Genomic DNA, 13,573 nt, shown 5'->3' with positions numbered 1-13,573 from the left:
CTCTCTACAAATTCCCAACCCAGCACTCTCTCTAATTGTACACGAACGAATCTTTTATTCTAGAGCTGGGAACATACCAATCGCTCAATATGTCAATCCCAGCTTCAACTGTCGTTACTTCTTTGCCGGAAAAAGCCGAGGGATCAGGATCAGCAACACGGTTAAGAGCCTCGCAAAATGGGAAGACAGAGACAACCTCAACTGCCCCTCCTTTAGAAGTAAAGGAGCACGATTTCTTCTGGACCTACACGGAAGAACCCCATCGAACGCGTCGACAAGCAATTATTAAAGCACATCCCGAGGTAAGCTCCCAATCGTCCTTGTCGTCGCAGCTTCAATCGCTATACAGTGCCCAACAAAAGATTCCTAGGTTACAAAACTCTGTGGGCCAGAGCCACTCACCAAATACGTTGTCGTCTTCGTCGTCTCCATCCAAATCCTCTGCGCATACCTCCTCCAAAACACGCCATTTATATCATGGAGATTCATCCTCACCGCATATGTAATTGGCGCGACGGCGAACCAGAATTTGTTCCTGGCTATCCATGAGATATCGCATAATTTGGCATTCCGGAGTCCGGCGGCGAATAGGGCCATTGCTATGGTTGCAAATCTACCAATTGGGATTCCTTATAGTGCTTCTTTCAGGGTATGTTGGTTTTCCCTTCCATCCTAGTTTGATAGATAGGAGGAGGTTAGAAGTGAGAGATGCCAACAGACCAATTGCTGATTGTGACTCCTAGCCCTACCATCTCACCCACCACAAATCCCTCGGCGTTGATGGCCTCGATACAGACCTACCAACCGCGCTGGAGGCTGTATTCTTCGACTCGATCCTAGGAAAAGCCTTCTTCTGCACATTCCAAATCCTCTTCTACGCCCTCCGCCCGATGTGCGTCTACTCAATCGATTTCACCAGCGTCCACCTATTCAACATCATCGCCCAGGTGCTCTTCGATTATATCCTTGTGAAATCCACATCTCCCAGCGCTCTCTACTATTTGATCCTATCCTCCTTCCTAGCAGGCAGTCTCCACCCCACCGCGGGGCACTTCATCGCGGAGCACTACGTTTTCGACGCCCCTACCCCCGCCGCCAACGAACCTTTAACCAACACCCCCATCCCAGAGACGTTTTCATATTACGGCCCGCTCAACTTCTTCACCTATAATGTGGGTCTACATAATGAGCATCACGATTTCCCTGCTGTTCCCTGGACACGGTTACACAAGTTAAACAGCATCGCAAACGAGTTTTATAGAGATTTGCCGAGGCACGAGAGTTGGATAGCAGTTATCTGGAGGTTTATCCTAGATGATAAGGTCGGTATGAGGTGCAGGGTTAAGAGGAAGGAGGGCGGACGAAAGGTTGGGGCCTGGAAAGAGGCGGAGGTGCAGGCTTGATTTACTAGGAATTGTTTTCTGCGCTGGCTCCTAGCGGCTAGGCGCGTTTGGGATCATGGCAATGATGATAATGGATCGCTCGGTGTATATATATATGTATTTATGGCGTTTCTATGATGGCTTGGGAATAGATTTTAGGAATTACGATAGATAATCGCTAATTTCAAGTAGTCAAAGGCGTGGAGACGTGTTGAATTATCATTATCTTGTTATCATTTAACCTGAGGTTCATCAATCGCAAGACAATTTGAGTAGTTGCAGGTATTGGTATTGTTTGCACTCCAGGTTCTTAATTCTCGCGCTAATCGCTCAAAGCTAAAGGAAATAGAGAGCATGGGAGACGCAAAATTCCATCCGTTGACGTCGCGATAGCATACAGCGACATAACTAGGGAAGCTGGTATTGGGTTCAAGTGTTCGTGCCATCGTTAATGATTTCAGAAATGAAACGCATGCTATGCCGTGTCTCGCAGCCCAACACGCACTCGTTCTATTATACCACCGCCTCGCTGCGGGCATTTTTACATACCTTATTGATCTCTCCAACACACCCATCCAAACCCACTTATCAACTCCAGCCTCCATCGTACAAGCAGCCACCGAACTGAAATTTAGAAGAAGATATATGCAAGCAAGAAGCTGACCAGACAAAGCGCCGCAACAATTTGCAATGGAACGCCTTGCGAAGTTGGGGCCCTCTGCATCATATCATTAACCGTCTCATTCGAGGTCTCGCCCTTTGCCACCTTCCGCATCCGCAGACTACCTTCTTGGGCATAGCTCGAGATGGTTGCTTGCGCTTCTGCCAGCTTAGTCTTCAATTCGTCGTAAGAGAGTGGTGCGGCGGGGGCAGTCGGAGTAGACTCGGTGGCCGGTTGATCTACTGGGGCTTTGATATCGCTGAGGCGACGGTTGACGGGCTCATATTCTGTTTTAGAGACGGCGGCTTTGGGTGCTAAGGAGCGTCTTGTGTTCTCGGGGGTGAAAGTCTCAGGTGAGGGAGACCGAGCGTTGCTATAAGCGGCGGATCCAATGTCTGGTGTGGCGGCGTTCGGGATTCCATTGCTTGAGTTCCTTAGAGGTGTAGCAGCTGCTGTTGCGCCCTCAGCCGCTAAATACACAACCCTTATTTTCTTCTCTTGGACTTGGGACCTCTCAGCGTCATCAACATGCTGCCACTTAGCTCTGTTAGCAGCTGACAAAAGCACATAAAGATATTTGGAACTCACAACGTTCCCACTGAACTCTTTATCCGCGGTGACTGCTACCGACTGAACCAAAAACTTGTCCTTGCACTTCGCATCAGGGGCTGGTTCCTGCTTCATAGCCTGCAGAAGAACTACGTGGGAATGATTAGAGTGGCATTATGGGCAACTTGCAGATTGGGTACGCACCAGTGACATCAACCTCCTGCCCTGGCTGGACAGTGCCGGAGTTTGGGCGAACGCAGTATCTGGATAGTTAGGTCAATGGAAATTGCTTCGATCTGTAATTAATGGTAACATACTGCTTAGGCGCGGTAGTCTTGACCTATACATAAAATTAGTCCCTGATCTGCACCGTTCCCAAGAAAGGTGTATGTATGGCGTACCTTGAAAGCAACTGGAGTATGGTTTGGATTCTTAATCTTCAAGATTTGCGACACCTCTTGCGTAAATGGCCCTGAACCCCCTGCATTAGAATTGTCGACCGTGGTAATTGACACATCTACGTACGATGGAAACCCAACTCTACAGGCTCGATCTCGACTGACATGGTGGCGGGTTGCGGCTACTAGAACAGTAGCAGGAGCTGGAAGGGGGAAATGCTGAGGTACTTTCGAAAGCTACAGCAGTTTGTCGCAGACCGATCTACGCAGGATATGGAAACTCGAGGCCAGTAACAATGGGAACAGCTGGCAAGCTGCGCCTTGGACTATGCGCCAAAGGAAGAACGTTCGCAGGATTTTCGGTGGTGTATTGCCGCTGTTGTTCTTGTGGAGGGAGATGGTATGGAGGTGGCGGTGGAGGTAGAGGTGGAGGTGGAGGTGTAGGTGTAGTTCTGTCGATTTCGTGATGGTGAGATGCTTTCCAGGGATGGAAATGGAGATGGACATGAACGAACACTTGAGTTGAACATGGGGTCACTCGGTCGGGACTCGTACCTCGCTTCGTTCGCTTGGCGCTGGACGTCATCCTGCTGTTTGCTCCGTAACCGTTGCGCATAGAAGTACCTGGACCACCCGGCGGAATCGCCATCCATTTCAATCCCTTCAACCACGATAGAGTTTAATTCGCAAAATTATCCCATTCGTATACTTTATTCAAGAGTCGAAATTAATACAACCCTCTCGTGCAATTTTAATTTCTCTGACTTTGCCTTAAACCCCCACCATGGCTTCCTCGGACTTAAGTGTCCTCCTGGACATGGGCTTCGAGAAGGAGAGAGCTGAGTTGGCGGTCAAGAAGACTGGCGGATGTATGTCTCTCCTTGCTCTACCCGCATTTTCACAGCTAACAGTTTACCTGCAGTACAAGGAGCGCTCCAGTGGCTGGAAGACAACCAAGACAAGTCGCTGGAGGAGATAAACGCCCCCGCAGCAGCATCTACATCCGCAGAAACAGACTCGACTATCGAACCCCCGGCACTGAAGGAAGGCGAAGTTGCTAGATCGATGGTGTGCGATGACTGCGGGAAGAAGTTCAGAAGCCAGGCTCAGGCTGAGTTCCACGCTTCGAAGACGTATGTTTAATAGGCGGTATAATATCTACGGGCGCTGACGGTTTGCGCAGGGAGCACACTAGCTTTTCGGAATCAACTGAGGAGATCGCCCCTCTTACGGAAGAAGAAAAGAAGGAGAAGTTAGAGCAGCTTCGGGTACAACTGGCCGAGAAGCGTGCCAGGCAGGCTGTCGTGGATAAGGAGGAACAGAAGAAGAACGAGGTACGGATTATTACTTCCATTACTGCCTAGCCGACCTCTTCAGGGCATATAGGTACCCCTCTTCTTCCTACAAGCTAACCCCTTCTCTTCCCCTTAGAAAATTCGCATGAAATCCACCAGAGAAGTCCAAGACATCAAAGAAGAACTAGCCCGACAAGAACAAATCAAAGCCGCCGCCAAAAAGCGCGAAGAAAAGCTAGCTGATATCGCCGCCAAAAAGCGCATCCAAGACAAAATCGCCGCCGACAAAGAAGATCGCCGCCTGAAGGCCGAAAGAGTAAAGGCAGAACGCGAAGGCCGCGAAGTCCCCGTTGCACCCGAGCCAGTAGCAGCGCCTGTGGAGAGGAAACCAGCGCAAATACATAACGAGGCCAGGCTGAGATTGCAGATGGCGAGTGGGACGGTGATGAAGACATTTGGTGCGGAGACGACCCTTTTTGAGGTCGCCCAGGATCTGGAGAGTGAGGCCGGCCAACCAATTGAGAGCTTTACTATGACGTATCCGAAGAAGACCTTTAGTGGGAGTGTGGATTTCGGGAAGACCCTTAAGGAGGCGGGGTTGGTTCCTAGTGCCGTCTTAATTGTTAAGTAAAGGGTGGCATGAGCATGGGTTATGCATAGGTGGAGTTGGGCGTGGAGAATTCTGCCTGGGATCACGACACTTTCATTATACCTGGAATGTTGACTTAGAAGGGCCCGGTATTCCCTTATCGCCGAGGTATGTAACGAATGCAATGGAGAAGAATATCGGATGAACTAAGTTGTAAGCGAATGCCATGCCATTTCATCTAGCAGCTTTTTCTCAAGCACAGAAGCCATCTCAAACGCAACCCTAAGCCCGATCACTTATAGAAAGGAAGTTACCCCCATTGATACCCCACCGAAACGCCTTGCTTGCATTTAGCAATCAATTTGATAGCAATAAGTCCCCCAAACGCCAGACGACAACATCCCCGACGAATGGTATAAGAATATACAATCATCTAGCCGTTCAACCTCTGCCTCTTCAAGTCGCCCCCAGTAGTGCTACCGGCGATAGGCTCATTGGCAGGTAAATCCACCAACGGTGTCCTCGCAGAGTTAAACCCTCCGCCTCCAGAATCCACCGGTCTTTTTAGTGGAGGCTTATACATACTCCGATTACTCATAGGGCTCGGATTATTCGGCGCGCCAATTCTCCTCGTAGTGTCAAGTTGCGGGGTCACAATGTTTCCTCTCGGTCCAGGAGCTGGTCCAGGGGCAGCCTGTGTCGATCCGGGCACGTGCTTAAGATCTTTCGTCAGGGGTTTCGAGGATTTGTGGTCGACACCCGGTGTCTTCCTAATAGATGGCGATTCCGCGTGGGGGTTGAATACAGGCATATTGTTGGGTATTGGTGCCGGTACTCCCTCTTGACCTTGGCCTTCCGGGAGCATAGTTGCTGCTCGGGCTGAGTAAAATCCCGCTCCTTGGGGAGGTAAGCTTGCGGCATCGCTGCCATCTGAAGGTTTATGAACTCGACCTGGAGATCCGGGTGCTGATACCGCTCCATTACGACTAGGTTGCATCAAGATACGGCCAGCGATGGGATGTGATTGGCCCTGTAACGCTGGCCTGGACTGATTAACAGGATCCTGTGCTGCCCTTATTCCTTGGCCAGACCCGTTGGAAGCGGATCTAGTGAAGCCAGAGTGAGGAGTCTGGGGCTGTGGTTGTGGTTGTGGTGCTGCATTACCACCACTGTTGGTTACTGTTCCATTTTGAGGACGGCCTGGCGGGGCAGCCATCGCCTGTGGGCGACTTGTAGTAGGTCTGCTATGAGCTTGCAACCCAGAGCTTGCTCCAGAATTCCCACTTCGAGCAGCTGTAGGTCGATTTGAAGCCGCAGAAGGTCCAGGCAGCACTACTTCATCTGGGTGTGCATCTGGATCACCGACGCCAAAATCTGCTTCATCAAAATCTAGAGCGTGTGAGCAACATTCTGTTAGAAAGAACCGCGTCACTGACCTCCAAATTCGTCGTCAAGAGTGGCCGCAGACGCTATAATAAGATCAGTCTCATGAACAGTCAAGTCGTCCTAAAAACTTACTTATGCTAGCAGCATTATTGCCATATTGCGACTCCTCATCCGCCGGGTTTGGTGGATTTGGCTCTTTCTTGACCGGTGCAAAAGTTGGATGACGATGCAAATTATCGACGTCCCACTTCGTAGGCTGGGCCTTGACCTTCGTAACCTTGCTCAAATACTCCTTGTCATAAATGCAATTACCCAAAACATTACCGAAATTTCGCAAAGCTCTCTTTAGGGCATCCGTGGTCCCCTCTTTCTTCGCCTTCTCAAATGCCGCAGCTTTCCCCTTGCAATTCTCCATATGCCCATAGCCTATATCCTCATGGAAGGTCCCATCTCGAAGCGTAACTCGTACAATAACCGATAATCCAAGAGAGATTTTTAATGTTTGCGGATGCTCATCGACAAAATCAACCTGCACGTCCATGATCTGGCTAGACCAGCCATTGAATCCGAAGACCTCATTCGCCAGTTGGATACACTTCTCCGCAGCCAGGTAATGTACCTTCTGCCCTGACGGCCCTGATCTCGATGATATATATTCCGGCCCCAGTTGTTTTTCCAAGCGGCCTTGAAGTGTAACGATTTCTTGGGCGGTGAACTCTGATATTCGTGGTTTGACTTCTTCGAATGGGTTTGTTATTGTGCGGCCGCCTGAGGAGAGATGCTGCTCGCCGGGTCTGCAAATGTTAGCAACAAAACTTAGCACGTCTGATTAGGGGGCACATACGCAGGCATCTTGGTCGAATCGATCGAGCAATGGGATGTTTCCCAAGCTTTAACATTGATGGTGTTGTTGATGTCGTTCTGGTTGGCGGGAGACGCGCGTGACTCTGAGATCGCGAATTGACGCCTAATCACGTGCCTACGTGGAAAGGGGTTGCCCTATCAGAGTACGTGCTTCGTATTTGTGCTGCCGAGTCAGGCTTGGCGCAAGCAGGTCCGATATCCACCGACAGGACCTCTACTTTTTTACTTACATTAATCGTCATTGTCTACTACTTAGTTTATCCTTACTTTAACTATGGTCTACTTATTTGCTACTTTAGCATATTCATTGACTTCTAATCCTAACAGCACGTAGAATGAGGGGATTCTTTTAGTTAAACAGCCGCCCATACAACACCAGAATCTCGACATGAGTATGTTCCACTTCCATCTGTGGACCTGAGCAGTCGCTGCTCTAACCTGGGTAGAGCACTGAGCCCTGGGTATTTCTATTACCTACGAAACTTGCAAAATAAACTGGCGGGAAAATGTCAAAACAGATGATTGGCATGAATTTGAAGAGCGCGATCAGAATGGTAAGTCCACGATTACTATCATCTAACGAGGGAGCATTGCTCTACCATCTGTGTATGCGATCTCTTCAATCAATTTTCCCCCCGACGATCTCACAACGCCACCTGCAAATTGGCTAAAGTACGAGTTCTGGTTGCCCTTTCGTCGCAAACTAGGATGCATCAGCCACAACATGAGGAGTACGACGTTTCTCATCCGTTTTAGGCGATTAATTCATTTGAGGGCATGTTTTAATCTTCAACGTTATAATATGCTTTTGTAGGGCGAATCTAACTCAAACTAGAACGTGGGTCAAGCCTTTCACAGCACATTGCCCCAAGAGTTCGGGTCCCTAATTTTCGGAACACTATTATTTTCAGCATCGGCTAAAGATGATTAATTTAAGACTTTTGAAGGATGATTTCAGGCGCAAGGATACCCCACTTCTACATAGAAATTCCGGTACTACGCTGACTCTTTAGGCCAAACTCTTGCAGAGGGGGCTTTCGATTAATTTCGAGCTATGCCGGCAGTCTTCAAGACATATAAACTCGAGGAATTATTTAACGTTGGGCAATGCCGCTGGTTTTTAGAACGTCAGCTAAATGAAATTTGATGCAAGATGTTTCTTGCAATTGTTGTGATAACTTTTGCAATCTTTGTCTCGGCTCTACCGAACCGAGCCTCTGAAGCACAGCATTTTACTCGTCTAGATGATATTGCGGCTTCATATGACTATGTTATTATTGGTGGAGGAACTTCTGGGTTGACAGTCGCTGATCGGCTAACAGAAGATGGAAAATGTTTGTACAATGATTTCTGACTAGAAAGGGAGTGGACTTATTGAGATTATCGTTACAGTTACCGTATTGGTTGTTGAGTATGGTTATTTTGAGGACGCTGTCAACCCTTACGAGTTCAACACGAAGGGAATACCAAGCAGCATGACATTTAATATCACATCAGTTGGCAGTAAGAAAGTTTCACTTGGGATAGGATGTTGTGTCGGAGGTAGTTCTGCCGTTAACGCAATGGCTTTCATGCGTGGTACATCAGAGGATTATGACCGATGGGACACTCTCGGAGGTGTTAGCAGCAGGCAGTGGAATTGGGAACATCTCTTGCCATATTTCAGAAAGGTGAGAGAGCACAACTTCCTAGGCAACGAAAAGCGACACTAGCTAATGAAACGATAAGAGCGCTACTTTCAATCCTCCGACTGCCGAATTCGCCCAAGACTTTCCCGTAGAGTATGATATCCAAAAGGCTTGGGGAGGTCAAGGACCGATTCAAGCTAGCTGGCCAACTTTCCAGTATCCTGCCATCAGTAAGTAAATCCCAAATTATTATTATCAATAAGCCTTAAAAAGAAATTCTAGATATCATGCACGATGCATGGAAGACTCTCCCGGGCGTTGAGTTTCCAAAGGATGGGTCCGAAGGTAAGGCTGGAATCGTCTGGATTCCCATGTCGGTAAATCCAGAGGACGAAACTCGATCTTACGCCCGAACTGGCCATTACGAAACTGTGAAGAGCAGAACCAACTATGCACTTCTGACAGGACATAAAGTCGATAAAATCGAATTTACCTCTGGCGGTACACTGATAACGGCCGACAGCGTGCTCATATCTCCCAGATCAGGGGATGGGCCAACGGTTAAAGTCACTGCCAATAAGGAGATAATTCTTGCGGCCGGTGCCATTCACTCTCCACAAGTTCTGCAACGTAGCGGCGTCGGCCCTCGAGACCTTCTGGATAGCGCTAATATCCCTGTGGTTCTCGATCTCCCTGGCGTTGGTCAGAACTTCCATGACCATTCATATTTAACTATGGAGTATAAATGTAAGATTGTCTTAACACATTGAGTGAAAATAATTGCTAAGAAATCAGATCTAACCAATGTTTTTCCATACCCGGAGGCGGTCCGATCTAACGCCACCTTTGCAAACTGGACTGCGGAAGTCTGGGCGAAAAACAAAACAGGTGGCTTTCCCCATTCCAGATCCTTTATACACTGGAAAAATTTGTTCTTACACATAATCAAGGCCCGTATTCTGTTGTTGGCTCCAATCTCATGGCGCAACTTGGTCTCCCGATAATCGCCCCCGACGAATACAAGTCGATCGCATCTGATCTTGAGGACCTAGATCCCGCCAGCCTTCTGCCCTCCAATACAGACCCAACAGTTATCGCAGGCTATGCAGCTCAACTAAAGGCCATGGCAGCCGCTGCACGATCCAATAATACGGCCTGGCTCCAGTACGGTCTCCGTGGCGTAGCTAGGATGAATGTTAATAATATGCACCCTTTGAGCCGTGGTAGCGTTAATATCAACATCTCAAGTCCAGAGAGTGAGCCAGTTGTGGATTATCGTGCTCTTACCAATCCAATCGATGTTCGAATTGAAGTTCTGCTTCTCAAAGCCATCCGGAACTACTTTGCAAGCGAGGGAGAAATACAAAAGCTCACTCCTGTTGAGGTAACCCCTGGGCCGGATTTTGCATCAGATGCCGACTTGACTAGATATGTTCAAGATACTGTTACTCCAACTCAATATCATCCGGTGGGGACATGTTCTAAGATGCCGCTTAAGTTGGGCGGTGTTGTAGATGAAAATTTGAGGGTTCACGGAATTTGGCGGCTCCGTATTGTCGACGCTAGTATTATACCTTTAATCGTTGGAGCCACCTTGCAATCAACCGTTTACGCTGTTGCAGAAAAGGTAAGAAGATTATCTCCTCAGCGAATTTTCTCTTCTTATAGCTGTATATCAAATAGTGAAACATTTGCTAAAACCCTTAAATAGGCCGCAGACTTGATACGACAGAATGCTTGATAAAATTCAGAATGCTTTGAAATATATTGGAATTAAAGCTCCCTCTACTATTATCCAAAACAGCTCTATGAAGTTAGTTTCACTCTAAAATGCCTATCCTCGCGGCCATGTGAATTTAATCATTCAACATAGGTACAAAGTATCCCATCGCCGCGAAGCACTACAGTTTCCCCGCTTGCCCAAGACTTACCCTTGATGCCGTGTCGGGCTAATATTTCCACAACCAGACTTCTCCAGGAGAATGTACACAAGGACTTGGGAAATGGTTCTTGATTTCCAAGCGTTTGCATCCCTTATCACCTTGTGAGTGCTGATAGGAAGAAGAGAGGTACTCATATCATAGATACATGGTAACACTTCCCTTATCCACGTTTCGCGGATTGAAAATGTCAGATTGGCTATTTTGCTGCTATATAAAAGTCTGGAAAGATGGCGGTGATGCTTCCAGTGGAAGAAAGAGTCTATGTGCAAGTATAAAATGACTCAAATGAAGCAGCGGAATTTAAAGATGCCGTAGACCGTTTGGAGGCGGTGGATTTGGATGATGAGGGGTTTGCGAGATTTTCTTACTGTAGGTAGCTAGTCTCGTTTAACACATGTCGATTTTCATTATACTCTCTCCACCACCTTACTTCTGGTCACCCGTCTCCTTGGGATTTGCCTGTCCCCGTCAGATTCCGCGCCGTCGTCATACTCCATAACTGCATCAGCCCAACGCCATAGCCGCCCATCTGCTACAAATCGCGGGTTCATCTTGGCTGCTAATGCTACTTTACGCGCTAACGCTAGTCTCTTACCGCCAACTTCGTCGAAGTACTCCTTCTCCCGCCGACGGATCTCGCTTTCAGGCTCGTCGTCAGCTGCTAGCTCGCTGGCCAGTGCGAACGCATCGTGGCTCGTGGCTCGTTTTGCCAATATAGCTGGTAGATTATTGATGTCGTCTCCGTCATCTCCAGGAGTTACAGCTCCCCAGACAAGCGCATAGAGTGCCTCTGGGTGATCATAGTCTTGTAGAGCATCTAGGTTCACTAGGCGCATGAAACGTGAGACCATCTGGCCGACCTTCCAGTAGTTGGACTCGATTATACTCCTACCGATCTTCCTATTTTCGGTTTCGAAGCCGGAGCGAAAGGCACTTACCAGTGACAAATCTAACACCAAATCCCTGGGATGTGGCAGGCCTGGAGTAGCGAGTAGCTGGGCTCGAGGAACAGTGGAGGAGAACGCCCAGTCGATGACACACGTGATGTTCAAGTCATCGTCAACGAAAAGGTTCTGGAGGCTGATGTCGTGGTGGCAAAGGGGGAAGCCAGGGGCCGACTGACAGATAGTGCGGACCATACTGGGGATGATAAAGTCCCGGAGGAGGTTGCTCGCGAGGCAGTACTGCAATCGATTCATGCTCGAGTCCACCATTCCTCCAAGGGCCGTGAAGTCATTCCAGCGATCAGTAGCGGCTTAGTACTTGGCGAAGTTGGGGTATTCTTGCGGGACGGGGACAGGAGCACGGAGGACATGGTGTCCCATTGGAAGCTGCTCGGCATGTAGATGAAGGGCTGCGGCGAGGGAGGAGTAATAGTCCGCTTCGTTATGAAATGGACCGCGCGGGATACCCTCAATCGTTTCTCGGTCTTGTAGAACGTGACCGGGAGAAAGACATTCGTCGATGTAATAACCATCGTCGCCTTCGAAGAGCGACCCGATTGTCGGAAAGCGGAGACCAAATAACTGACAAGCGTAGCATCCGAGCTGTCGCATAATTTTCTTCTTCTCTTCCTCTGTCAAAACTCGTGCTGGCGTCACAGAACCGTTCGGTCTAGAGGGTTCCAGAGTATGTGTTCGCCAGTCGTAGTTCGCAAGGGGATGGCCAGCAGCCTTGCTCATGAGGATATATGGAATTTCAATATCATTTTCATAGGTGGGGCTCACAGCAGTTAGCTCAAGAGAATAGCCTGGAGCTCAAGGAAGATAGATACCTGTAATGGAAAACCTCTGCTACAGGAATAGAGGTGTGCTCTCGGATGTATTTCAGGGTAGCGGCCTCGAGGAGACACCCGGTGACGCCTTGGGTGGCAGCGTAGGATGAGCAGGGAGCCCGCAAAACCCACTCGACGCCATCATCGAACTCAAGAAATATCGCCCAGTTTAAGGCGCCTGCTTTGGGGGTTTGAGAGTCGTTGCAGGTACACGGTTGATGTCGGAGCCGTTTCGCTAACAGGAGAAGTTGCCTGAGATCGAAGTCGGCGTGGAAGTAGATATTCCTCTTTCGGCGCGTAGCAGGCAACGTGGTGCTTGGCATATCAGATAAGCTACCTCTGAAATAGTCCACCCATTCCAGGCCATCTTGTTTAGCCATCTTGAGGAATCAAAATTATTAAGAAGTGGCAAGGCACTCCTATATCGGAGGTTTTGTTTATCTGCCTACTCGGTGAAATAATAGGAGTGGCTGGTGCATTATATGCAGGGCACGCGGCCGCTGCTGCAGACGGTAGTGCAATTCAGCATTCAACATACTGTTAGATAAGTCAACGAATAAGCCAAAGTGGTAGCTATAAGTAGATAAAGTCGAAGTTATGACAACCATTCTACAACCTCCCTATCCACACGTAAGGTAGTAAACTACAAGGTCAGGTATGTGATAGTATTAGTCTGACGAAGAGAAGCTTGTCAGCAGAAGGGAATTTACATCTACCGGTGTTAGAGTAGAGGAGTTATAGGAATTCCCCTGCCTAGCTGAAAGTGCCACTTTAGGCACCCCACTTGGCACTTCTCTACTGCAATAGAGAAATTGTATATATATATCTATAATAAGCTAAATACTTAGATATTATCGCTCCTTATACTAATTAGTATATAGTAGATAATAATAAGAACTCTAGAGTGCTATTCAGGTATTACTAGTTTTATTTTATTTAGTTACTTAATTAGTTCCTTAACTTATATATTCATTTACTTATATATATAAGCTTTTACTCTATAGTATTAAGCTCTTTAATTAATATAATTATCTTATTCTATAACTTATTCTAAACAATTAAATACCTATCTTATATATACTAATTTGGGACCCTATTATCAAC

General features: G+C 48.0%; 8 protein-coding genes across 8 annotated transcripts; 3 read left to right on the top strand and 5 right to left on the bottom strand.

The window, feature by feature from the left end:
* Nucleotides 1-89: 89 nt before the first annotated feature.
* On the top strand, nucleotides 90-1,403 carry BP5553_05270 (Uncharacterized protein; the record flags this gene model as incomplete). The annotated part of the gene is made up of 3 exons (XM_032013893.1): nucleotides 90-302; nucleotides 371-649; nucleotides 744-1,403. The coding sequence occupies 3 exons, from the start codon at nucleotides 90-92 to the stop codon at nucleotides 1,401-1,403; spliced, it is 1,152 nt and encodes a 383-aa protein (XP_031870493.1).
* A 610-nt stretch (nucleotides 1,404-2,013) lies between these two features.
* Nucleotides 2,014-3,157, bottom strand: BP5553_05269 (PapD-like protein; the record flags this gene model as incomplete). Its single annotated transcript, XM_032013892.1, has 6 exons — nucleotides 2,014-2,580; nucleotides 2,632-2,741; nucleotides 2,797-2,855; nucleotides 2,910-2,932; nucleotides 2,994-3,064; nucleotides 3,118-3,157. 6 exons carry the CDS (start codon nucleotides 3,155-3,157, stop codon nucleotides 2,014-2,016), a joined length of 870 nt encoding a protein of 289 aa, XP_031870492.1.
* A 95-nt stretch (nucleotides 3,158-3,252) lies between these two features.
* Nucleotides 3,253-3,576, bottom strand: BP5553_05268 (uncharacterized protein; the record flags this gene model as incomplete). The annotated part of the gene is made up of 1 exon (XM_032013891.1): nucleotides 3,253-3,576. The coding sequence occupies one exon, from the start codon at nucleotides 3,574-3,576 to the stop codon at nucleotides 3,253-3,255; it is 324 nt and encodes a 107-aa protein (XP_031870491.1).
* Nucleotides 3,577-3,774: 198 nt separating this feature from the next.
* On the top strand, nucleotides 3,775-4,916 carry BP5553_05267 (Uncharacterized protein; the record flags this gene model as incomplete). The annotated part of the gene is made up of 4 exons (XM_032013890.1): nucleotides 3,775-3,859; nucleotides 3,913-4,123; nucleotides 4,174-4,324; nucleotides 4,422-4,916. The coding sequence occupies 4 exons, from the start codon at nucleotides 3,775-3,777 to the stop codon at nucleotides 4,914-4,916; spliced, it is 942 nt and encodes a 313-aa protein (XP_031870490.1).
* Nucleotides 4,917-5,307: 391 nt separating this feature from the next.
* BP5553_05266 (Uncharacterized protein) lies at nucleotides 5,308-7,112 on the bottom strand (the record flags this gene model as incomplete). The annotated part of the gene is made up of 4 exons (XM_032013889.1): nucleotides 5,308-6,263; nucleotides 6,311-6,343; nucleotides 6,393-7,054; nucleotides 7,105-7,112. 4 exons carry the CDS (start codon nucleotides 7,110-7,112, stop codon nucleotides 5,308-5,310), a joined length of 1,659 nt encoding a protein of 552 aa, XP_031870489.1.
* A 1,165-nt stretch (nucleotides 7,113-8,277) lies between these two features.
* Nucleotides 8,278-10,493, top strand: BP5553_05265 (uncharacterized protein; the record flags this gene model as incomplete). The annotated part of the gene is made up of 7 exons (XM_032013888.1): nucleotides 8,278-8,458; nucleotides 8,517-8,794; nucleotides 8,853-8,982; nucleotides 9,035-9,499; nucleotides 9,548-9,640; nucleotides 9,703-10,379; nucleotides 10,464-10,493. The coding sequence occupies 7 exons, from the start codon at nucleotides 8,278-8,280 to the stop codon at nucleotides 10,491-10,493; spliced, it is 1,854 nt and encodes a 617-aa protein (XP_031870488.1).
* A 609-nt stretch (nucleotides 10,494-11,102) lies between these two features.
* BP5553_05264 (uncharacterized protein) lies at nucleotides 11,103-11,834 on the bottom strand (the record flags this gene model as incomplete). Its single annotated transcript, XM_032013887.1, has 1 exon — nucleotides 11,103-11,834. One exon carries the CDS (start codon nucleotides 11,832-11,834, stop codon nucleotides 11,103-11,105), a length of 732 nt encoding a protein of 243 aa, XP_031870487.1.
* Nucleotides 11,835-11,951: 117 nt separating this feature from the next.
* Nucleotides 11,952-12,849, bottom strand: BP5553_05263 (uncharacterized protein; the record flags this gene model as incomplete). The annotated part of the gene is made up of 2 exons (XM_032013886.1): nucleotides 11,952-12,417; nucleotides 12,470-12,849. The coding sequence occupies 2 exons, from the start codon at nucleotides 12,847-12,849 to the stop codon at nucleotides 11,952-11,954; spliced, it is 846 nt and encodes a 281-aa protein (XP_031870486.1).
* Nucleotides 12,850-13,573: the final 724 nt, after the last annotated feature.

The sequence above is a fragment of the Venustampulla echinocandica genome, assembly GCF_003357145.1.
Source record: "Venustampulla echinocandica strain BP 5553 chromosome Unknown scaffold_2, whole genome shotgun sequence".
Lineage (NCBI taxonomy): Eukaryota > Fungi > Ascomycota > Leotiomycetes > Helotiales > Pleuroascaceae > Venustampulla > Venustampulla echinocandica.
The sequence above is the reverse complement of the archived record's forward strand: the minus strand, read 5'-3'. Positions and strand labels throughout refer to the sequence as shown.